Source organism: Neolamprologus brichardi, chromosome 14, assembly GCF_056152115.1.
Source record: "Neolamprologus brichardi isolate AB-2024 chromosome 14, ASM5615211v1, whole genome shotgun sequence".
Lineage (NCBI taxonomy): Eukaryota > Metazoa > Chordata > Actinopteri > Cichliformes > Cichlidae > Neolamprologus > Neolamprologus brichardi.
Window position 1 is genome coordinate 33,717,757 of NC_142117.1, and position 23,136 is coordinate 33,740,892.

At 39.3% G+C, this 23,136-nt stretch overlaps 1 protein-coding gene across 4 annotated transcripts in view; it reads left to right on the forward strand.

Annotated features, from left to right (window-relative positions):
• ryr1b (ryanodine receptor 1b (skeletal)) overlaps positions 1-23,136 on the forward strand; it is a 69,729-nt gene that overhangs the window by 35,856 nt on the left and 10,737 nt on the right. The window contains exons 47-88 of one of the 4 annotated variants that reach the window (XM_087851159.1): positions 27-147; positions 246-415; positions 596-816; positions 1,056-1,146; positions 1,229-1,369; positions 1,460-1,623; positions 2,319-2,397; positions 2,477-2,566; positions 2,780-2,932; positions 3,127-3,204; positions 3,304-3,379; positions 3,466-3,589; positions 3,683-3,798; positions 3,916-3,983; positions 4,182-4,303; positions 4,575-4,624; positions 5,381-5,441; positions 5,969-6,095; positions 6,188-6,296; positions 6,392-6,473; positions 6,658-6,788; positions 7,486-7,806; positions 7,963-8,203; positions 9,183-9,270; positions 9,359-9,451; positions 9,878-9,892; positions 11,225-11,395; positions 11,698-11,757; positions 11,865-11,999; positions 12,160-12,272; positions 12,401-12,497; positions 13,158-13,264; positions 13,354-13,405; positions 13,495-13,575; positions 15,886-15,985; positions 16,374-16,453; positions 16,596-16,672; positions 16,781-16,854; positions 17,263-17,280; positions 19,862-19,942; positions 21,898-21,986; positions 22,724-22,852. In XM_087851159.1, coding sequence (XP_087707285.1) covers positions 27-147; positions 246-415; positions 596-816; positions 1,056-1,146; positions 1,229-1,369; positions 1,460-1,623; positions 2,319-2,397; positions 2,477-2,566; positions 2,780-2,932; positions 3,127-3,204; positions 3,304-3,379; positions 3,466-3,589; positions 3,683-3,798; positions 3,916-3,983; positions 4,182-4,303; positions 4,575-4,624; positions 5,381-5,441; positions 5,969-6,095; positions 6,188-6,296; positions 6,392-6,473; positions 6,658-6,788; positions 7,486-7,806; positions 7,963-8,203; positions 9,183-9,270; positions 9,359-9,451; positions 9,878-9,892; positions 11,225-11,395; positions 11,698-11,757; positions 11,865-11,999; positions 12,160-12,272; positions 12,401-12,497; positions 13,158-13,264; positions 13,354-13,405; positions 13,495-13,575; positions 15,886-15,985; positions 16,374-16,453; positions 16,596-16,672; positions 16,781-16,854; positions 17,263-17,280; positions 19,862-19,942; positions 21,898-21,986; positions 22,724-22,852 — 4,596 coding nt within the window. The remainder of the gene's footprint in view (positions 1-26; positions 148-245; positions 416-595; positions 817-1,055; positions 1,147-1,228; positions 1,370-1,459; positions 1,624-2,318; positions 2,398-2,476; positions 2,567-2,779; positions 2,933-3,126; positions 3,205-3,303; positions 3,380-3,465; positions 3,590-3,682; positions 3,799-3,915; positions 3,984-4,181; positions 4,304-4,574; positions 4,625-5,380; positions 5,442-5,968; positions 6,096-6,187; positions 6,297-6,391; positions 6,474-6,657; positions 6,789-7,485; positions 7,807-7,962; positions 8,204-9,182; positions 9,271-9,358; positions 9,452-9,877; positions 9,893-11,224; positions 11,396-11,697; positions 11,758-11,864; positions 12,000-12,159; positions 12,273-12,400; positions 12,498-13,157; positions 13,265-13,353; positions 13,406-13,494; positions 13,576-15,885; positions 15,986-16,373; positions 16,454-16,595; positions 16,673-16,780; positions 16,855-17,262; positions 17,281-19,861; positions 19,943-21,897; positions 21,987-22,723; positions 22,853-23,136) is intronic. The other 3 variants (XM_087851160.1, XM_087851161.1, XM_087851162.1) reach the window with 3 other exon arrangements.

The following is a 23,136-nucleotide window of genomic DNA, read 5'->3' on the forward strand; positions in this document are numbered from 1 at the left end:
ACAACTTACATTTTTTTTATTTGTAGCTGATCCAAGCGGGTAAGGGTGAAGCTCTAAGAATCAGGGCCATCCTGAGGTCTCTGGTGCCTATAGAGGACCTGGTTGGAGTAATCAGCTTACCTGTGCAGATTCCAGCATATGGCAAAGGTTGGATAAAAAGTTGTGCTGATATACGGATGTTTTGTAACAATTTACAAAATGTGGCGCCCTACTTCAAAGAGGATTTTTTTCCTATCTAACCACAGATGGCCAGATTATTGAGCCCAAGATGTCTGCCAGTTTTGTGCCAGACCACAAGGCCTCCATGGTCCTCTTCCTCGACAGAGTGTACGGTATTGATAACCAGGACTTCCTGCTTCATGTGCTTGAGGTTGGCTTCTTGCCTGACATGAGAGCTGCAGCTTCTCTGGATACGGTGAGAAAAAAAGGCACAGACCTAACAGATAAAATTTCCTTCTGTAAATTCTAGATTTCAGTACAAAGTCTGCATATTGATGTAATTTGCTATAGATTCCCTTTGATATAGATAATGTATCGGTCTGTCCTTAAGGTAATGCAGTGAGTATAAGCAGTTTTTTGTCTTCTCTGATTTTAGGTGGCATTCAGCACAACTGAAATGGCCTTGGCTCTGAACCGCTACCTCTGTTCGGCTGTCCTCCCTCTTCTTACAAAGTGTGCTCCATTGTTTGCTGGAACAGACCACCGGGCCATCATGATCGACTCCATGCTCCACACAATTTATCGCCTGTCTCGTGGCCGAGCCCTTACCAAGGCTCAGAGGGATGTTATAGAGGAGTGTCTCATGTCCCTCTGCAAGTCAGTATCTAAAAAAACCCCTCTCTGTATACCAAATGCTAAATAAGCAAGCTGAATAACTCCGAAAAGGAAGCCTTTATTTTCTATTTGTTTAACCTTTATTCAGCCTTTCCGAGACATTATCTCTTTTACAAGAAAGATCTAATGATAACAGCAAATTCACAACAAATTACAAACTTTGAAGTGAATGATGAAACGTGCCTTTTCAAACAGTTTTAAACTTACGGTGATATCCACAGATACCTTCGACCCTCTATGCTGCAGCATTTGCTTAGACGGCTGGTGTTTGACGTACCCATCCTCAATGAATATGCAAAGATGCCTCTCAAGGTGAGTCTTCTGTGTAACAGTGTTCTGTTTGTTTGTTTATATAATCTAATTTTTATATCACATATTAATTGAATTGCTTCAGCTGCTGACCAATCACTATGAGCGCTGTTGGAAGTACTACTGCTTGCCAAATGGATGGGCGAACTTTGGGGTGACTTCTGAGGAGGAGCTGCATCTTTCTCGAAAACTCTTTTGGGGAATCTTTGAATCGTTGGCACACAAGGTGGGAGATGTTGTTAACCTTCCATAAGTGCACGTCGTTTAAGTTAAGGAATTACTAACTTGGCTTCTCGAATATGAATTTAAATTCTAGAAATTTGATGCAGAGCTCTTCAAGATTGCCATGCCCTGCCTCTGTGCTATAGCTGGAGCCATCCCCCCTGACTATGTGGATGCCAGCTACTCCTCTCACACTGAGAAAAAGGCCTCTGTGGATGCTGAAGGCAACTTTGATCCAAAACCAGTAGAGACCACCAAGTGAGAACTGAAAGAAAGACTGTTTGATGTTATTTTAGTGCATTATTGCTTTTGGAAGAGAGTCAACGTGTACCTTGTCAGTGACGGATAGTTATAATTACATATTTGAACAGATTTTTTAAAGATTGTTTCCAGTTTCAGTTTTATTTGTCATATGCAAGCTAGCACAGGGTCTATGGAACGCCAGGACTGCCATAATGAATTAATTAATTAATACACCATTAAATGATTAATTAAATGTGTCAATAATTAAAAATAATTCATTAAAATGGGAAATAATTGATTAAATAAATATTTTTGACGCATTTAATTAATTATTTGTTTATTTCCAATTTTAATCAATTATTGCCACAATTAATTAATTTTTTAATGGTGTATTTAATTAATTCATTATGTCAGTCCTGTCCTGTCATTATGTCAGTCCTATATATATATATATATATATATATATATATGTGTATATATATATATATATATATATATATATATATATATGTATATATATATATATATATATATACTGTAGGACAGCTTCTGAGTGCATCCTGTGGAGTGTGTGTTTAAGTGTCAAATCTTCAAGGGTAGTTATGAATGTGACTGAAAAGGCACATATAAACATCTTACATGAAAGTACACTGTAATTTCTATAAAGTCATAGATTATTTGAATAACAGTAAATATGACTAAATTTTCAGCACTATCATCCCAGAGAGACTGGATCCTTTCATCAATAAGTATGCAGAACACACTCATGATAAATGGGCTTTTGAAAAGGTCAGTAATAAGGGAATAATGTAAGCAATAATGTTTTTTTAAAGTGTTGCTTGTAATAATTGCTTAAATCATTTTTCAGATTCAGAACAACTGGACGTATGGAGAGGTGCTAGATGAGAATGCTAAGACTCACCCGATGCTCCGGCCATACAAAACATTCTCTGAAAAGGTAATGATTTTTCACTTGTTTTAGTCTGAAGCTTGAAATCGTATCTAACCTTTTGTAGTAACCCTGTGTTCCATTAAATATGAGGATGCCAGATCTTCTTAATTAGTATTCATTACCCGTGGACCTTTTGACTATTTTTGCATGATTATTGTTATGGGCATTCATAGTATAGCTTCGTTGTTAATTGTAAAGCCCTCTACCTTCTTTTCTCAGGACAAGGAGATTTATCGTTGGCCCATTAAAGAATCCATCAAAGCTATGCTAGCATGGGAGTGGACCATAGAGAAAGCAAGGGATGGAGAAGGAGAAGTCGAGAAAAAGGCCGCCGCCACCACCGCCACGCGCAAAATCTCTCAAACTGCTCAGGTAAAAGTCCATATAGGAATGCAAGGTTTTTACATAAGTGTAAAAACAGAACATTCGTGGATCGTGCAAAATGAATTTTCTCTTGGCCTAATTAAATTGGGGAAACAATGGAGTTTCTCTTTTACTGAGAAACTCAGTAAAACCTTCACATGGACACTGTTACACACAAGATCTTTTTTTAAAATTGTCTTCAGGCCACTTATGATCCGAGTCACGGATACAGCCCTCAGCCAATAGACATCTCAGGAATGGCCCTCTCCAGAGAGCTGCAAGTATGTCTCTTCTGGTCAGATTTTCCCCAGCATTTATAGGTTGCTCACATACCTTTAAAGAACTAGGTAGAATAATAATTATTTTTTCTTTCCACATAGTCTATGGCTGAACAGCTAGCAGAAAACTATCACAACACCTGGGGCAGGAAGAAGAAGTTGGAGCTACAGTCCAAAGGCAAGAGTAGTTTTTATTACAGTAAACTGGGAGTTTTCTTTTTAATGATATGTTGATTTAAAAAATGACTTGTGTGCCCTTGCTAGGTGGTGGTACTCATCCTTTGCTCGTGCCTTATGACACATTGACGGCTAAGGAGAAGGCCAGAGACAGGGAGAAAGCCCAGGACCTGCTCAAGTTCCTCCAGCTTAATGGATATGCTGTGACAAGGTAAGCTAGAGCTCTCAGAGTTTAAGATTAGAGCTATCTGTTTTTCTCTTTCAACCCCTTTCATATTTCCTCCATGTTTTTTTCCACTCCTAGAGGTCTAAAGGATATGGAACAGGACATCTCCTCCATTGAAAAGCGTTTTGCTTATGGCTTCCTTCAGAAGCTTCTTAAATGGATGGACATTGCCCAGGAATTCATCGCTCATCTTGGTACTGTGATTGAACACATAGATGATTTTTGTACTTATACTGTGTGCACTGCTGGTTAGACCAGAAATAAAGTCAGAAGTGGTTTAATTGTTATTATTATTAATTTTTTTCTAACAGAGGCTGTAGTTAGCAGCGGTAGAATGGAAAAGTCACCACACGAACAAGAAATCAAATTCTTTGCCAAGGTGAGCTTCTTTATTCGTCGTACTTTTTTCCCCGTGGATGTCAGAGGATGATAGTTGTAACAGAATCCTGTGCTGAAGTTTGTAGGGACTGAAAAAATTGCCACAATTTGTGATTTTAAGAAACGCCTTTTATTCTGTAGCTTTACTAAGCAGATACTATTTATGATTGGATATTTTATGCTGGGTTATTTTTTATAGATCCTCTTGCCGCTGGTAAATCAGTACTTCAAGAACCACTGCCTGTACTTTCTCTCCACTCCTGCCAAAGTATTGGGCAGTGGAGGACATTCCTCAAATAAAGAGAAGGAGATGATTGCAAGGTATGTGCCATAAAACCATATATTTTTTAAAAAATCAATCTTACCTTGAATTATGTGCCCTGAAAAAATTGCCATTTCCTTTCCCTCTAGGACAGTGTGATAGTATCTGTCCTCTCCTTCCATGTCCCTCCATCTTTCTCCTGTTGTGTGATATCCATGATCTCCTTTACTTTCCTTTTGCTTTATGTGTACTTCAAACATTTTTCCTGCCTTGTTTCCCCTTACTATACTCCCTTCCTCTCTCCCTTCCTCTTTTCTCCTCCTACCTCAGTATCTTCTGTAAGTTGGCTGCTTTGGTGAGGCACAGAGTATCTCTTTTTGGTAAGGAAATTGCACGATGTCATGCCCTGTCACCATCTCTGTATTTGTTTCCCTGTGTAATTTCTCTTTATTACAGCGTTTTATTTCTTTGCTTCTTCCTCCTCCCTACCTTTACTTTACATACTAATCAAACTAATAAATCATCGTTACCTCCTGCTAACTTACCAGTTCTTCTCTTCTCTGTCTTTAGCTCAGCTTTTGCTTGGCTTTAATGTTTGCTGCAGTTTCTTTGATTTAAAAGGTATCCACAAAGTTAGCATGAATGTCTGTGACGGCGTCAGATATCCAGTGGTACTGTACTGCAGCTTTGTCGTGTGTTATCATCCTGGCTTATATGAGACAATGAATGCTTTGTTGTCATTTTACTCCCCTTCACCACCATATGTCTTAAGCAGACTGTCATTGTTACATGGCCAGTGGACAGGTGAGCTTGTCTCACCAGCACAATATAATCTTCCACTTTAAACGTGCCTAAATAAAACTCTGTGATGGTGGCATTGCACTTAAGAAATTGTTTTTTAACATCTTTTTATGCTCTTTTCTTAAATAATAATTATTGTTGTTTCAGCTATGTATTTAACATTTGCGATTCAGAAGATTCAGACTTTACCATTGTAATGTAATTGTGAGTTTGCTCAGTGTTTCCCAACAAACTGTATACAAGGTTTAGAGCTAATTGTGGCATTTGCAGTAATTTGGGCTCTTGTAGAGCTGAAGGATGGCACTGACAATGCACCTTTTTTGTTATGTTTTCAGGAACGGATGCCCCTGCAGTGGTAAACTGCCTGCACATTCTCTCACGATCACTGGATGCCAGGTAGATCACAATAGAATAGAATAGAATAGAATAATCCTTTAATTGTCCCACAAGGGGAAATTTGGTTGTAACAGCAGCCAGAAAGACAAATATACAAACAAACAGTACACAGGACACGGAGCAGAAACATACACAATTTTTCTTACATATTTACATTAAGGACAATGGTTACTATAAACAGAGAGTACTGTACAGTTATTAAATCAAATAAAAATAATTACAGGTAAGAGGCAAACCAGGTTGTAGTGCGAATTGGTTAATTAACTAACTTATTTCAGTTACAGCATTGATGTAAACATCTATGTTTGTTGGGAGCAGTTCAGATTGTACAGTCTGACAGCTGCAGGGAGGAAGGACCTGCGGAAACGCTCCTTCATGCATCTAGGATGCAGCAGTCTGTCACTGAAGGAGCTCTGCAGTTCATATATATACCCATAAAACATCCCTATTGGTCCACAAGCAAAGAGAAAATAGAAACAAACTGTCTGAGATTTTTAGAAAACCTTTTTCTCTGTGTATTCTTTAAGGACTGTTATGAAATCAGGCCCTGAGATTGTGAAAGCCGGCCTGCGTCAGTTCTTTGAGAGCGCTGCGGATGACATTGAGAAGATGGTTGAAAATCTAAAACTGGGCAAGGTGTCCAGTCGAAACCAGGTCAGAGAGGGTTTTCTTTCTTTTTGCTCACTAAACAAATGTGTTCATGTTTTTCTTGTGAACTGAAATCTGTATTTGTGTGTTGCTTACAGGTTAAGGGTGTCGCACAGAATATCAACTACACCACCACTGCCCTGCTGCCAGTCCTCACTTCACTGTTTGACCACATTGCCCAACACCAGTTTGGTGATGATGTCATGAGTAAGTAGAATGCTTTTGTCCTTTAAATGAACCATTAATGACTTGTTACTCTGGACCAACTCAGAGCTAATGAAGTCTCTTCTCAACATTCTCAGTGGACGACTTGCAGATATCCTGCTATCGTCTAATGTGCAGCATCTACTCTTTGGGCACTGTGAAGACTCCACATGTGGAGAAGTGAGTAGAGACATGGTCTAAAAAAAGCCTGCAACTAGTTTTACTTTTTTCATTATATATCAGATATCATAACAAGAAACATTTATTTTTCTTTATGTGCATGTATTCATTCAAAGGTTGATTTTGCATGTGTTATTTCATACAGACATCTAATGAGTATGCGTGTTTTTTCCTTCCTTTGCAGACAGCGACCAGCTCTTGGCGAGTGTTTGGCCCACTTAGCAGCTGCTATGCCGGTAGCCTTTCTTGAACCAGTGCTAAATGAATTCAACTCATTTTCTGTTTACACGACCAAGACTCCTAGAGAGAGAGCGAGTGAGTTTTGCTGTCTTCTTTTACCTTTATGATTCATTTTTGTCATGGTCCTGGGCCATGTTGGCCCAGCATTCTTAGTTTTCTTGTATTTTTGTATTTTGTTCCTTATGCCGTGGTTCCTAGGTTCTGTTAAAGATGTTCCTTATTTGATTACCCCTTGTGTGCCCCTCTGTGTATCTGTGCCCTCGTTTCCCCTCCTTGTGTTTCATTTAATGTTTTCCCCAGCCCGTTATGTCTGTGCTCTCTCTCCTCCTGTCTGAACCTCTGTGTACTTCCTGTTTTACTTTGACAGTCTCTCGTCAGTATGCGTCATGTTGTGTTCACTCCTGCCCTGTCTCTACGATTATCTGTGTTCCCCGTGTGCTCCCACTTCCCTCGTTAACCCTCTGTGTATTTATGTGCATGTCTCCCTCAGTTCAGTGTCGCGTCGTCAATGTCTCCTCCCCGAACCTGTGTGTCTTTCTGTGTTCCCTCGGTCTTCTGTTAGTATTCCCAGTTTAGTTCTGTTTCGTTGTGAAGCCTGCAATAAAGCAGTGATTTCGAGTTCAGTTCCTGTCTCCGTGAGTTTTGCGTTTGGGTCCTCATCTGCCTCCACACAGCCAGTTCATGACAATTTTACATGCTTCAAACTATTAGATAGTGTTCATGCTGAGTTATTTTTCATGTGATTTCACTCGTCTTTTCTCTCCCCGCTTAGTTCTTGGTCTTCCCAATCAAGTAGAAGAGCTGTGTCCTGACATCCCAGAACTGGAGATTCTGATGAAAGAGATCCATGACCTGGCTGAGTCTGGAGCTCGCTACACAGAAATGCCCCATGTGATTGAGATCACCTTGCCCATGCTGTGTAACTATCTCCCGCGCTGGTGGGAGAGAGGCCCAGAGAACTTCCCCGAGCAGGACGGCCAGCTCTGCACCGCTGTCACCTCCGAGCAACTCAACCAGCTGCTGGGTAGCATCATGAAGATTGTGGTTAACAACCTGGGTATAGATGAAGCCTCTTGGATGAAAAGATTAGCAGGTTAGTGACCAGAGGATTTACAATAAGCCAAAACAATGTCACGTGACACACAGCTATCGTATTGCAGCATATCATAATGTGTAAACAACTACATTTTCACATGTTACACTAACTATTATTTGGAGATGACTTGCAAATGTTTTGTGCCTTGTCCAGTGTTCGCTCAGCCCATTGTCAGCAGGGCTAAACCAGAGATGCTTAAATCCCACTTTATCCCAACCATGGAAAAGCTGAAGAAGCGTGCAGCAAAGGTGGTGGCAGAGGAGGATCATCTGCGCATGGAGGGCAAAACAGAGGTGGACAGTGAAAACGGGACCATTCGAGATGAGTTTGCTGTACTCTGTCGGGACTTGTACGCTCTCTACCCTTTGCTCATTCGCTACGTGGACAACAACAGGTAGCTGAGATTTGCAGCACCTTTATATGAAACACATTTCTGCTTCAGTTTTCTTTTTTTTTATTGAAATTTGAAATTTAGGGGAGCATAATATGACGCTTTTTTGTCTTGCAATGAGGCACAATGTTGTTATTGAGGCAGAGGGATGGAACCAGGGAACTAAACCTACAAGAAATAATAAATTCAAAATCTGAACACTAGAACAGGAAACTCAACAGGAACAATAATTCAAGGTTTTAAAAGAAACGTCTTGATGCATTCTCAATCATCCAGGAAAATAAATCTACAAAAGTTGATTCTGTTCATCTGGACGTAGCGTATATCTTTCGCCATCTTACAATGCTGTGATTGCAGCCATTCCCCAACTCTCTGTGAATGGTACTCATGGCCATTGATCAGTGGTCTTTGATCAGTGGGTTTTGGTCAGTGGTTGTTGATCAATGGTCATGAGAATTTGCATAATTATGATTAAGGAACTGACCTCACAGCCCGTTGTTCCTTCAGTGGGCTGGTTTCAGTCATTATGCAAATGTACTGTTTATAAGATTGGGGAAACCTGCAGTCAGCTGAGACTGAAGAAGTCACTTGGATGAGTGACGAAACGTTTCTCCCAGAATACGCTACGTCCAGATGAACAGAATCAACTTTTGGAGGTTTTAAAAGATAAAAGATAAAAGTTAAAAGAAACACATTTCTGCTTCAGTTTTCTTTTTTTTATTGAAATTTGAAATTTAGGGGAGCATAATATGACGCTTTTTTGTCTTGCAATGAGGCACAATGTTGTTATTGAGGCAGAGGGATGGAACCAGGGAACTAAACCTACAAGAAATAATAAATTCAAAATCTGAACACTAGAACAGGAAACTCAACAGGAACAATAATTCAAGGTTTTAAAAGAAAGCTCCACCTTCATTTCACCCTTTTGTTTGCTGGTCATGATTCACATTTAAGAACTATCTATTGCTGCCTGTGTCTGTAGGGCAAGGTGGCTGACTTGTCCAGACCCAGATGCAGAGGAGCTTTTCAGGATGGTGGGTGAGGTCTTCATTTTCTGGTCCAAATCCCACGTAAGTCTTCTGTTTTCTGACATTTTCCATATATGTATGCATTTATTCCGTCTCTCGTTTAGCATCTTTATTGTGTTATATATTGCAGAACTTCAAGAGGGAGGAGCAGAACTTCGTGGTGATGAATGAGATCAACAACATGTCCTTCCTGACTGCTGACAGTAAGAGCAAGATGAGCAAGGTACTGTCTGAGAGCAAAGGAAATGTAAAAGTAAAACATTGCCTGTTCTCTAGATGTTTGATTCACCTACTTCCATATCTTGAGTCATAACACATTAAGAAACTAAACTCTAATAATTAATGTTTCACTAACACCACCCATCACAAGCAGAGAAAAGTAACAGGAAGCCCTTCCTGGTGTTTTCTCAGCTGTTATTTCATTGTTTTTCTTTAAGCTGCTGTAGCTTTATGATTATTCTGTAAGTGTTCATTTCAGTCATTTCACAAATAAGTTTCTACGAGAAGACTGATGGGCTGTTACATAAATATTAATATCCTTTTTTTCCAGGTCTGTGTAAGTGGCAGTATATAGTGTAGTAGTAAGATTGTTGCTAACTGTTTTTTCTCCATATATATCCTGTGTCGGGGTTGGACGCTGGGCCACTAGGCCGGAGATGGAGAGGTTAGACCGTGTTTGTGCACGAGAGCTGTGCTGATCGCATGGCACCCTGAGTTTGCAGAGGCATTTCATCAACTGCTAATAGACAGATCCCAATATTCACACGTATACAGACACACAAACACACACATACAGGGTTTTTCCTCTTAGGAGAGACTTCACTACACATCTATGAGTGAATGAATAAAGTGTGAGATTATATTATGCACAAATATATTAGTGTTTTTTAGGAGTAAAGAATGTGAGTGTGAACGTGTCGCAAACATATGCTTTTATGTGTGTCTGTATATGTGTGAGTAGGGGTCCGGAGCAGCTTGATGAAAGCTCTTTGCTGTAGATCACAGTAGTGTGAAAGGTTTCATGGTGCTCGGCAGAGCAGTAGCGTATATAATTTGTTGTGTGCACTCCTGCAGCCGAGTACCATCACCTTGTTTTTCTTTGACCAGTAAATAGTTTGCCTTTCGATGATCCTTGTTGGATACAGTCATGGAGCCCGTGCTACTGTGATGTTACTTGTGTCACTGATGCTTGGGTTTTTTTTTCAGCTTTTGTGTCAGAGATTCCTGCGCTGGGGGACTCTTCTCTTTTCAGTAGCTGTTTAAACCAAAAGTCCATTCCCTGCTGTTGCTCGGTCCACCAGCAGCAAATGTCAGTCGCTGGATCTTTTGCAGGAAATTAAGCTAGCTCTCACTACATCACCAGAATACTGTCATCATATTTACTAACTGGACTCGTTACATCATGTCATGTTCATTGACACCATTAAATTGTTAAATAAACCTAATCACTGTTTGATGTTTTACGTGGTTGGTGCAAGTAGAACCTCTTCTCCTGGGCTATCAGATGGACATTACTGTAGTGAGCTTCTGTTTCCTGATCATCACAATGACTCTCAAAGCCCATAGAGTGTTTTCCACCCACACACGCCAACACCAAGCATGCACAATAAGGGCAGAGAGGGTGCTGTGAGGCCAGACAACAGACAGTAATGAGCATTGTCAGCCTCTGGATAGGAGTGTGTGAGAAGAGCTCCACGGCAATGGAGCTGACCCCATGTGCTGTTCTCTGTGATGTCCACTGGACAGGATGTGCCCTGTCCGGCCACTGCAGTACTAACAGTGAAGCTGCATTGTGTGTAACACCTGTTGCTGGTGCAGCAATGAAGCACATGACATGACATGAAAAGTTGATAGAAGAAAATATTGTTGTTTAGTTGTTAAATATTCTCCAAAGCCTTAAATGCCACAAACCATTTTCTGAAAAGAGATTTTTTATTGGTGCCATATAGTTGCTTCATGGAATAGAAAGTGTTCAATCAGTTTAATCTCTCTGTAGTCTGGCAGCTCAGAGCAGGAGCGTACCAAGAAGAAGCGACGGGGGGACCGCTACTCTGTGCAGACCTCCCTAATTGTAGCAGCGCTAAAGAAGATGCTACCCATCGGCCTCAATATGTGCTCTCCTGCAGACCAGGAACTCATCAACCTTGCCAAGATCAGATACTCACTGGTACTTGTGCTTATTAATGTGATTTATTTGGGCAAAACTTGCTTCATGGATTAATTTGTTGAATTGAGCACTTTAAATTTCTATAGTGCAAAAGAGTTGCTTCTTTGTTAGCATACATTTTGACACAAAATGGGTAGAAATTATTTTATCTCTCTCTATATATATATAATAATAATTTTTTCCACAGTCATATAACTCTGTTACTTTTTTCATTCCCAAATTTGTTTAGAGGCTGTGTGCTGTTAATTACTAAACTATAGGATTATAAATGTCCTCCAAATCTCGGTTTCTTTAACTCGTAGAAAGACACAGATGAAGAGGTGAGGGAATTCTTGCACAACAACCTGCATCTGCAAGGCAAGGTAGGCAGACTTTTTATTTCTTCACTAACTGAAAGAAGATAATAAACACATTCCTGTATAAATCTATTCATTCTGTTCATTATACACATTGATGTGTTATATTTTAGGTGGAGGACCCAGCAATGCGCTGGCAGATGTCTCTTTATAAAGAGATGTCTGGAAAAGCAGAAGATGCCGATGATCCGGAGAAGGTGGTGAAGAGAGTACAAGAGGTGTCTGCTGTCCTTTACCACATTGAAGTGGTGAGTACAACCAGGCATCCTCAATAAAAGACGGTCTGGAACTGGCTCTCTGTTTAAAAAGTCCTTATCTCTGATCCTATGACTATAACCCAGCAGGCAATGCAGAGCTTAAGAAAAGAGAGACATTTTCCAAGTTAATTATTTATTTTTTGTACACTAGACTGAACATCCCTTCAAGTCAAAGAAAATGGTTTGGCACAAGCTGCTGTCTAAACAGCGTCGCAGAGCTGTGGTGGCCTGTTTCAGGATGACGCCTCTGTACAACATCACCACGTAATGATTAACAACATACTTATTCAAAACATGATCGACAATAAAATCAAAAGGCTTTACGAGGCATTATACCTAATATTAATTATCTTAATTATCCCTAATTGTCAGTGATCTTTCATTGTTTGCAGGCACAGGGTAACCAACATGTTCTTGGATGCATACAAACGCAACTGGTTAGAAACCGAGGGTTACTCATTTGAAGACAAGATGATTGATGACTTATCAGTAAGTTACACTTTCATTAAGGTTTCATTACTGGCATATTGTCTATTCTTTATACAAAGAGTCTGTCATGTTTTATCCTATCTATTTCTTTTTCTTTTTCTTTTTTTTAACTTGTTTTTCTTTAAACACTATACACTATACAACAAAACAAAACCACAAAACAACAACAACAACAACAAAAAGATAGATACAACAAGTAGGATAACAAAAAACAAGCAAACAAAACAAACAAACAAAAAAAACCATGTTGGATCTCTTTGTTTCTACAGTTTGATCATTTCTCATTATCAATGTGTTGGTCTATATCCTGTTGGGTTTATGTACTCAGTCCATTTCTCCCACTTTTTATGGTATTGATCTTCCTGAGTCCTTATTCTGTAGGTCAATTGTTCCATGGTTTGTATTTCATCTATAATTTTGATCCATTCGTCCTGTGATGGTGGGTCTATCTTGTTCCATTTTCTTGCAATTGCCTTTTTACAGGCAGCAAGCATAATTTTCAATATGTATCTATCTTCTTTCATCACATTTCCCGTAATGACACCAAAATATAATAATGTACAAGTCTTAGATACAGCATAACCCAAAATTTTACCTATAACTAAATTAATATCTTCCCAAAATTTTGTACAAAATATTCTATCTATTTCTAACGATTAGAAAGCCATGGAAGAAGAGGAGGAAGAGGAAGAGGAGACTGAGACGAAGCCTGACCCCCTTCATCAGCTGATTCTTCATTTCAGCCGCACAGCTCTTACAGAAAAGCTGTAAGAGCGTCTTTCTTCCTCCGCCTCAGTTCTCTGACCTGTTCCTCAGTGACACTTACTGATTCCTGCTCTGTGGTATTTCATTACAGTAAACTTGATGTTGACCATCTCTATATGTCATATGCTGATATTATGGCAAAGGTAAGACCTGTAAAACGCCAATGGGAATAGATCTTGAAGCTGAACTTCAGAAGAGAATAATTCACTGACATTCTGTCTGTTGCTTTCAGAGCTGCCACATTGGTGAGGAGGACGAAGGGGGAGAACAGGAGGGGGAGGAGCCATCCTTTGAGGTGCGACAGACAGAGATGGTATGGGGGGACCAGGGGAGGGGAGGCAGAGGGGAGTCAGCGGACAAGCAGCTCCCCACGCACTGAGTGACTACACCATGACATCACACTCGGCACATCCCCCCCACCCCACTCTTGCTACATTTCTCGTTTTTTCCCTTTCTGTCTTCCTTTCGTAAACTCACACCACGTGTCTATTTCCTGTTGTGGTGGACTGACCTGTGCATGCCTTTCCTGGACTCTGCACACCAGTCGGGATCAATATTCTGAAAGAATGTTTTTTTGTTTTGTTTTTTTTTTTCTAAATTGCATGACTCGAGTGTAGAGATGACGGCAGCTAAAGAATTCAAAATAAAACCCAGGTGAAGACAGACAAGTGAGTCTGTACTAGCTATTAAAATTTCAGAATCACAGTTTCCAAGCCCAAGGTGTTTCGACGCTGTGATGTTGCAGCTATGGTGATTCCTTTTGGAACCTGATACGTAAATTGTGATGTTGCCCCTTTTAGACTTAATTTAGTAAGAAACAGATAATGGCGATTAATTAAGCCATAGCACAGGATCCCTAACAGGTCCCCTGTGCAAGTCTCAGAGTTTGTGGTCAGTGTCTTCTAGACATGCACCACCCTTTTCTGACTCACAACTCATGTAATCACCTGCTAATTTGACTGTGTTCACCCATATAGACTCACCTGAAAACTGGAGTTCTAACATCTGACAACTAATTGATTTTTGTTTGTCTTTCCTTTGAATTGGACAGCGCTAACAAGTTTCCCTCTCTGTGCTCACCAAGAATACAGTAAAAGCCTGCACAGTCAGCCGTACATATACCGCCCCAAGCCCAAACACACTCATGCGAGCATACGCTACAACAGCTACATTCACAGAGACGTTCATTCATACTCACACAGTTTCTTTCCATTCTTTCTATTCATACTCTTACGCTGAGCGGAATCTCTGTAACCAGAGAAAAGTGCATTTCATGTTTTTAAAACACTTCAGGCTCACGAGGGAGGGGGGCGGAGGGAGGGTTAGGTAGAGGTTTGGGTGCTTTGGGTGGGGGTCTGTGCATGATGTGCAGTGGTGGGTCAAATGTAACCTCTTTTGTCAACAGGATGGTTGTTCATTATCTGCTATTATTATAGTATTTGTACTGTACCACAGAATAATATAAAAAAGAGAAGTATAGTGCAGCATAGTCCGAATAGCGTGAGTTAGAATACTGCGTCACGCAGCATTAAAGTTTGTGTTTTTTTATTCACTTTAATCTTAATATGTTATATTAAACAGTATGCAGTGTCTGCAGATGTGCAGACTCATTTGTTTGTCTAGTGTTCAGTAGTTTTAAAATATCATCACATACCTTTATTAATCTAATTCAAATAAATCTGAAGGGTGATGAGTGATTTGACAATTTGACAAAGACTGCTGCTGTATAACTAAATCGTGTTTATAACCAATCAGCCTTTTTCAGAGTAAATATTTCAAAGTTCTTGAATAGAACAGTCTTTTTCATTTTCATATCGTGACAAGTCAAAACTCTAAATGACGAAAATATTTAGTCAATCAAGCAACTTTTCCTCAGTTTCAGTTTAGGGTCTTATAGTTTATCTAAAAAGCAGACAAGCGTCACAGACAGGCTACTCCAGGTAGCTTAAAATATAAGTTTAGGCTGTGAAGTAGAACAACCCTAAGCTGTTCTGTTGGAAGCAGGGGTTGCATGCTGTTTTACTCCAGCAACTGATGTTGCTTCCTAAGAAGAATATGTGAAGTGTGTGTTACAATCTGGGATGAAATGATTGCTGCAATTGAATGTTTGCACCTGTGTTGGATATCATAAACTGGAATAACTGTCTCCAACACTAATACATTGGAAGAGAATTGTATGTGTCTTTAAGAGTCCCGAGTATTAACACTAAAACAGCTTGTTTTTTTTTACAAGTTCATTCAACACTTGAAAAGAATAGTTTACCTTAGCATTTACTGAAAAAAACTGGCCACTATCTGATGGAAACAGTGAGAATCTGCTCACTTAACTGAGCTTAACACAAAGAAAGATTAAGAGAAGCTGTTTCATAGGTGATAAAATAAATGAAAGTGTAAAAAGTTGTGTTACTTGCATATAACACGAATTATTAACCAGCAACTCTGGATGACATCAGGACCAATGGTATAGCAAATACAATAGCAAATTATAATTAGAATACGATTATAAGGATGTGTGTGTTTTTAGTGTATGTGTGCCTGTACATGTGTGTGTGTGTAAGTGCGGGGGGCAGTGCAGTCTCTGTTGACAGGGTTACAGCTGTTTTCTTGCTACTCTGCTGCACAGGAAAAGGAGATGGAGAAACAGAGGCTCTTGTACCAGCAGTCCCGTCTGCACAACCGTGGTGCTGCAGAGATGGTGCTGCAAATGATCAGCGCCTGTAAAGGTAGCTGCTGCACATTAGATCTGCACACAGACACATAGTAGCACACTCTTACACACACACAAACACTTGTCTGAAAATTATGAACCAAGCGTTAGCTGTGTTAGATGAACCTGTTTATAAAAAAGTAGTGGGAGTAGGAAGTGTAAATTTTGGGGGATAAGAGCTCAAACTGCTGTCCGTCATGGAAAACCCATCGCACCCACTTCATTTTATGTTGTAGAGGCAGCACAGCTCATTCTCCCTCAGACTTATTCGACTCCCCTTCTATAAAAAAACTGTAGGCAACCTTTCCTACCATTTTATCTGTTGTTATCTTGGCAAAGAGAATCCAGCTTCGCTATTCATGGTTGGGTCAAGTTGTTGTACGAGCGGTATCTGCTTGTTTCAGGTGAACCTGGAGCCATGGTTTCTTCTACACTCAAACTGGGAATCTCCATCCTCAATGGAGGCAACAGTGATGTACAGCAGGTAAAGAGCCTTCATGAGTATGATATATTTATGTCTACAGGCTAAAAAGATTTAAGAAACAAAATTTATTTTACTGCCTATCTACATCTTGACATCTTCATTAGAGCGTTGTTGTCATCATGCTCTTGTCATCTGTGTGCAGAGGATGCTGGACTATCTGAAGGATAAAAAGGATGTGGGGTTCTTCCTTAGCATTCAGTCTCTGATGCAGACCTGCAGGTCTGTAATACATTTATGGTTACATCGCTTTTATACTTCTGCTTGCCGTTGGAGGGGATATACAAGTTTTTGTACTTTTTAAGCTGATTAAATGTTTGCTGTTAACAGTGTTTTGGACTTGAACGCTTTCGAGAGACAGAACAAGGCTGAGGGACTTGGGATGGTTTCAGAAGAAGGCACCAGTGAGTATGCTCGACAGCTTTTAATGGTCACTCACAAACTCAACATGCAATGCATACAAACATCTGCATCTTTGTTCTCCTCCTTTGTTTTGTGATATAATATAATATTTTCTTAGTGTCAGTCTTTATTCTGTGCATTTGTGTGTGCCTGTATGTGTATGCCTTGTACAGATATCTTTTCATGTGTCCAGAGTCGAGGAGTCACGACACATGTGTGTTAGTCGCAGCATTTTGACTGTTAATGTATGAAAATGTTTGTCATTCGCTGACAGTCATGAGAATTCTGGACTCACTCCGTCTCTTTGTTTTTCTCTTCCCTACATCTTGTTCACTTTGCCCGTTTCAACTCTTTACTCCTCATGCCTATGTCCTTCCTACGCATCAATTTGCTGCTCTCGCGGTTCAAAGATAAGAAGCTAGAACGTGGTAAATGAAACTTTGCTGTCATATATTTTTCTTTCTTTCCCCCTTCTTTCTGTCCTTTCTGTCCCTTGTAGCTCTTCTTCTTTTGACTAGCCTTTTCCTTGCTGTGAACTTAATATGCATTTCATTTCACACTCAAGAGCCCAGTAAGATTAATCTTTAGAGTCATTTGGTCAGTGGTAGATTACAATATGTTGATATATTTATTCATTGTATCCAAGTGGCTGTGAAGTTTAATTTTCCTTCTTGAGTGTTTTATGACAGATCTACTGTAACTCCATCAATCTCTGTCTCAGTATAGATCAATGGGAATGAAATGTGATCGTGTTATCTTCCTATTTCTTTGTATTTCATTCACAAATTGTGCTTGAAGCTAAAGTGTCGGAACTTTTTATGCTCTGCGTCGCTCTTATTTCCATAGTTTAAATGTAGTTTGTTTGCGTCTCCTGTTCCGGGCTGATCTTCACAAACTACGTAAATGGCCAGGTTAACCTCTGATCATTTCAATTTTGATTTGCTTTACTTCATCGGTATCGTAGCGTTGTTTATGAAATATCAGGTCATAATGTTTTACTGTGCTTGTTGTTAAAAAAGCTCAACGAGGCAGTCCAAAGGCAGCTCAGTAGAATCTCAGTCCTTGAGGATCTCCCTGTTATAGCGTCTATTTGTACATATTTTTGTACATCATTTCTTCTCTGCTTGTGCACAGTATATGATATGATGTGATAGTTCAATCTGGTAAGAAACAAGTAATGAAGTCTTTTTAAAGTTCCAGCTCTTTGCTTGGTATACCTATGGGAATATTTAACATGAGTCACAATGATAACATATTTCTCCCGAGGCATGTGTCCATGACTGTTGTTTTAAGAAAAACTTGGCATCCCCCACATGGCTTTGTTATGATTTGTTGTTGTTCATTCATGATTAAATTGAAGCATGCTTGTGCATCTTTTGGAAATAAGCTGTTTTTACCTGATAGCATGCTATTAGAGAACTGTGAAATTGATATTTTTGCAGTATATGTAGCAAAGTGCAATGTTTAGGTTAGATTCTATTGCAAAGAAATTATGAAAGTCTTCTCAGTTCCTTCAAAAATATTGACAAAAGTGGTTATTAAAGTGCATTTTCCTGCATTCCCCCCTGATTTTCCCCCAACATCCAAGCTGATAGCTAACAGGAGTTTACAGAGTTCAGTAGATCTGTACAGCATGATGGTGTGCTGTGGAAGTTATATCTGTGTTTATGTGTTTACCATCAGTATCCATGTCCTGTTTTTTCAGCTGTATTTTTCTGTTATTTTGTTATTTTTATGTGTACTTTCATTGTCCACTACAGCGTGATGTGGCTGACACTTCTTGTTCATCTGAGTTGTGCAGATTTTTTTGTGTTAAAAAATGTTGAGCTGGTTTGCAATACACATTTGTTCACCTTCCATCACAGTCACAGGCTCTTCAAGTTCAAACATGAATCTCAATTTCACAAACATTAAATAATGTCATTTTAAATAATGTCCACTCATGACCTATTCCTATAAATAACATTTGTGCTTACTGTTTAACTTTTAATGCTAATAAAATCTAAATCCAGCAGTGTTAAATGTGTAGATGAACAATATAAAGTTGGTTTACAATATTTAACTATTTGATGAGTGCACTTAATGAAGGTAAACTGACCTGAATACTAAATTCTATAATCTTTCTATAACTGGTCATTTGAAAAAATCATTTCCATCCATCCATCCATCTATTCGCTTCCGCTTATCCTTTTCAGGGTTGCAGGGGGTGCTGGAGCCTGTCCCAGCTGTCCTAGGGTGAGAGGCAGGGTAGAACCCTGGACAGGTCGCCAGTCTGTCACAGGGCTAAGACAGAGACAACCAATCGCACTCACGTTCACTCCTGCATTCACGCCTATGGGCAATTTAGTGTTTCCAATTAACTAATTAAAAATTACAATTTCCAATTAAATAATTATTTGTTTTTATATTTTCTTGTACGAAGACAAAATGATTGGATATTTTGATCTCTTGGTGCATTTTTCCCTTTTCTTTGTTTATAATTTATTATATGTATATATATATATATATATATATATATATTTATATATGTATATATATATAGGTTCAAGGTTCAAGGTTCTTTGAAGGTTCTTCTATAACACACAGTGAAATTTAACCACAATATATATATATATATATATATATATATATATATATATATATATATATATATATATATATATATATATATATATATATATATATATATATATAACTATATAGAAAGAAAACTGGTCTGAATCTTTATCTACAGCTTCTGTAAGGTGAAGTCAAATAGATCAAGTCAAAAAGGATACAATTCAAGTTTTGCAAAAGAACATTAAAATGTTAAAGAAACGTGAGTTAAAGGTACCCTAGCTTTTTCTTTTACTTCCTCTATAGCGTCAACCTTTACTCCTAATATACATAATCTTGTGTTTACCACTATATTCTAACAGAATAAAAGCAGTTCATGTGTACTCTGTCCTGGGACTGTGGAAACCTGCTTTCGCACAGATTAATTAGCATGCCTTTTGTTATTCATCCTAGATGAGAAAGTGATGGCAGACGATGAATTTACATGTGACCTCTTCCGCTTCCTTCAACTTCTTTGTGAGGGCCACAATAATGGTAAGTCATGGCTGTACTAAATAAAACAAGTCTATTCACCAAACACCACGGCTGTATTTAGTGATCTTCCATGAGGCAGAGTGATGCCACCTTGTTTTTAGACTTTCTGCATTAAGTTTTGTATTTCATAAATGAAACACGGTCATTATCCGTGTGCATTGTGAAGCACGGTCTGATTGCTTTCGGCTGAATATGAGCGGGGAATATAGAATAGAATGGAATAGAATAAACCTTTATTATCCCATGGAGGAGACATTTCGGTGTTACAGAGCTCTTACAGCAAGGAAAAATAAAATATAAAAGGGAGACACAAGGTGAACATTGAACGGAGAAATCTATAAAATGGACAGGGATATGTATCAAATCTACAGAGTTATGCATAAAATGTACAGTAAACAAACAAGCTGGTGAGTAAGATGACCAACAGGATGTTAAGCTGCATTATAGAGTCTGACAGCTGCTGGTAAGAATCACCTGCGGTAGCGCTCCTTCCTACACTGTGGGTGTAAAAGTCTACTACTGAACGAGCTGCTCAGTGCTTGTACAGTCTCACGCAGGGGGTGGGAGGTGTTGTCCATGATGGATGTCAGCTTAGACAACGTCCTCTCCTCCCCAACCTGCTCGATGGACTTCAGCTCCAGGACAGAGCTGGCCCTCCTGACCCGTTTGAGTTTCCCCCTGTCTCTCTCTCTCCATATATATGTGTCAAAGATTGGTTAGAAGTTGTGAAGCAGTTTTTATTAACCACTGATATAATTGTTTCATTGTGCACTTTTGCATTCATTCTTTTTAAGAGTGATTTGGACACTCCTAAAGTTTTTTGTCATCTCTCTGATGGGTTTATTTTGGTTTTTAAACTTTATGATAGCCTCCATCACTTGCACTAACATCTCACTGGGCCTCTTATATAAATTACAGTGAAAAGCTTCAAAGCTTTAAATCAATTTGAGACATTGTTTTTACTTAATTTTCCTTAATTTTGATCGAGGCTCTGAAAATGGGACACTGTATATCGTCATCATCAATGTCATGGTCCGGAGTCTGTGACTCCGTGTTTATGTTTTAGTTTATTATTATTCTGTGGTTTAGTTTATTCTGGGTTTCTGTACTCTCCTGTTTTCACGTTTCATGTTCCTATGTTGTGTGTCCCCCAGTCTGTGTTAAGTTTGTGTGTTGTGTCGTTACGTGTATGTGTTTCCTGTTTTATTGTGAAGGTCTGCGTCTTATGTGAGTGTTTTCAGTTTGCCTCCCTGGTCTCGTCACGTTAATCACTCCCAGCTGTGTCCCCACCTGTGTGTGATCTCCCTGTGTTTCTCTGAGTGTATTTAAGTCGTGTCTTCTGTCTTAGTAGTTGCTGGTTCGTTTGTGTTGTTCCCCTCCATTTTACTGTGCATTCTCCCCGCGTTGTTCTCCCTGCATCTCTGGTTCATGTCTCAAGGTTTCACGTTTGTTTTTGCTTAGCTTTTCCCAGTTTAGGTTACTCTTAAGTTTTGGTTTTTGTCCACCTCGTCCCTGTTTGTTTCACCCTTTTGTTAATAAAGCTCGCTCGCAACTTAAGCAGTCTGCATCTTGGGTCCGTTTATAATTCACACACAGCTTGGCCCGGCAACCCGTGACAATTAAGCCTGTAGACTCCTGGTGGAGCATAGGGCCACAACAACACCACGCCAACGGACTCTGTTTTGGGCTGTTCTCTTCAGCCGGGTCCACATCATTCTGGCGGCTTTTATTTTGCTCTCAACAGATGATCTTCACGTCTGTTTGGGTCTCCCCACAGGACACTGTATATAGAACTGTGTAATTCCTAAACAGTTGCTAAATTTTTATAAAACTTCTTGAATTAAAGCTGAAAGTCAGCACTTGATGCACCTGGTGCATCATCGTCTGTCTGAATTTTTAAAAGTAGACTTCTTTAATTTTGACAATTCAGTTAATTTTCTTTTCCTTTTACTCAGATTTTCAGAACTACTTAAGAACTCAGACAGGCAGCACAACTACTATAAATGTCATCATCTGCACTGTGGACTACCTTCTTCGACTCCAGGTCAGTCAGATATACAGTACTTACCCTGATTTTTGTAAGACTGAGGATTAAGCACCTTATATACAATAAAGCTTTTGAAATGTTTCTTATTAATGACGTCTGGGAGCTCAAAAATTCATTTCAATTCAATTCGATTTTATTTATATAGCGCCAAATCACAACAAAAGTCGCCTCAAGGCGCTTCATAGATACAGAGAAAAACTCAACAATCATATGACCCCCTATGAGCAAGCACTTTGGCAACAGTGGGAAGGAAAAACTCCCTTTTAACAGGAAGAAACCTCCGGCAGAACCAGGCTCAGGGAGGGGCGGCCATCTGCTGCGACCGGTTGGGGTGAGAGAAGGAAGACAGGATAAAGACATGCTGTGGAAGAGAGACAGAGGTTAATAACAGATATGATTCAATGCAGAGAGGTCTATTAATACATAGTGAGCGAGAAGGGTGACTGGAAAGGAAAAACTCAATGCATCATGGGAATCCCCCGGCAGCCTACGTCTATTGCAGCATAACTAAGGGAGGATTCAGGGTCACCTGGTCCAGCCCTAACTATATGCTTTAGCAAAAAGGAAAGTTTTAAGCCTTTAAGTTTTAAGACAACAGTCTTAATATGAGTCCAGTATATCATAAAAATTAGATATTACAGTTAGCTTCTGATATTTTTAAGGTTTTTGAGAGTTAAACAAGTCATCCAGAACCCTTGCTAACATCATGTTCTTCCTCCTGTTCCTGCATGCAGGAGTCCATTAGTGACTTTTACTGGTACTACTCAGGAAAAGACATAATTGATGAGCCTGGCAAGAGGAATTTCTCCAAAGCAATGACTGTGGCCAAGCAGGTGTTCAACAGCCTGACTGAGTACATCCAGGTAAAAATCTTGCTGCACGAATGATAAGAAATCTTAGTGGAAGATAAGATTTCTAGGGGATATTCCAAACATGGGTCTACTGCCACGGCCCTCCAGACAGTGGTTAAGTGGAGAACCCCTTCAGATCTAAACTTTGTACATTACAGAGTAAATTGACTTTTTATAAGGAATTCTACAGGTTTTGTATTCCTGCTTAGGATATGCATTTTTCAAAACACAGTTTTGTTCCCAAAATCAGACTTTTTAGAATTTTTGAAATATTTGGTTTGGTTACAAAGAAAAAA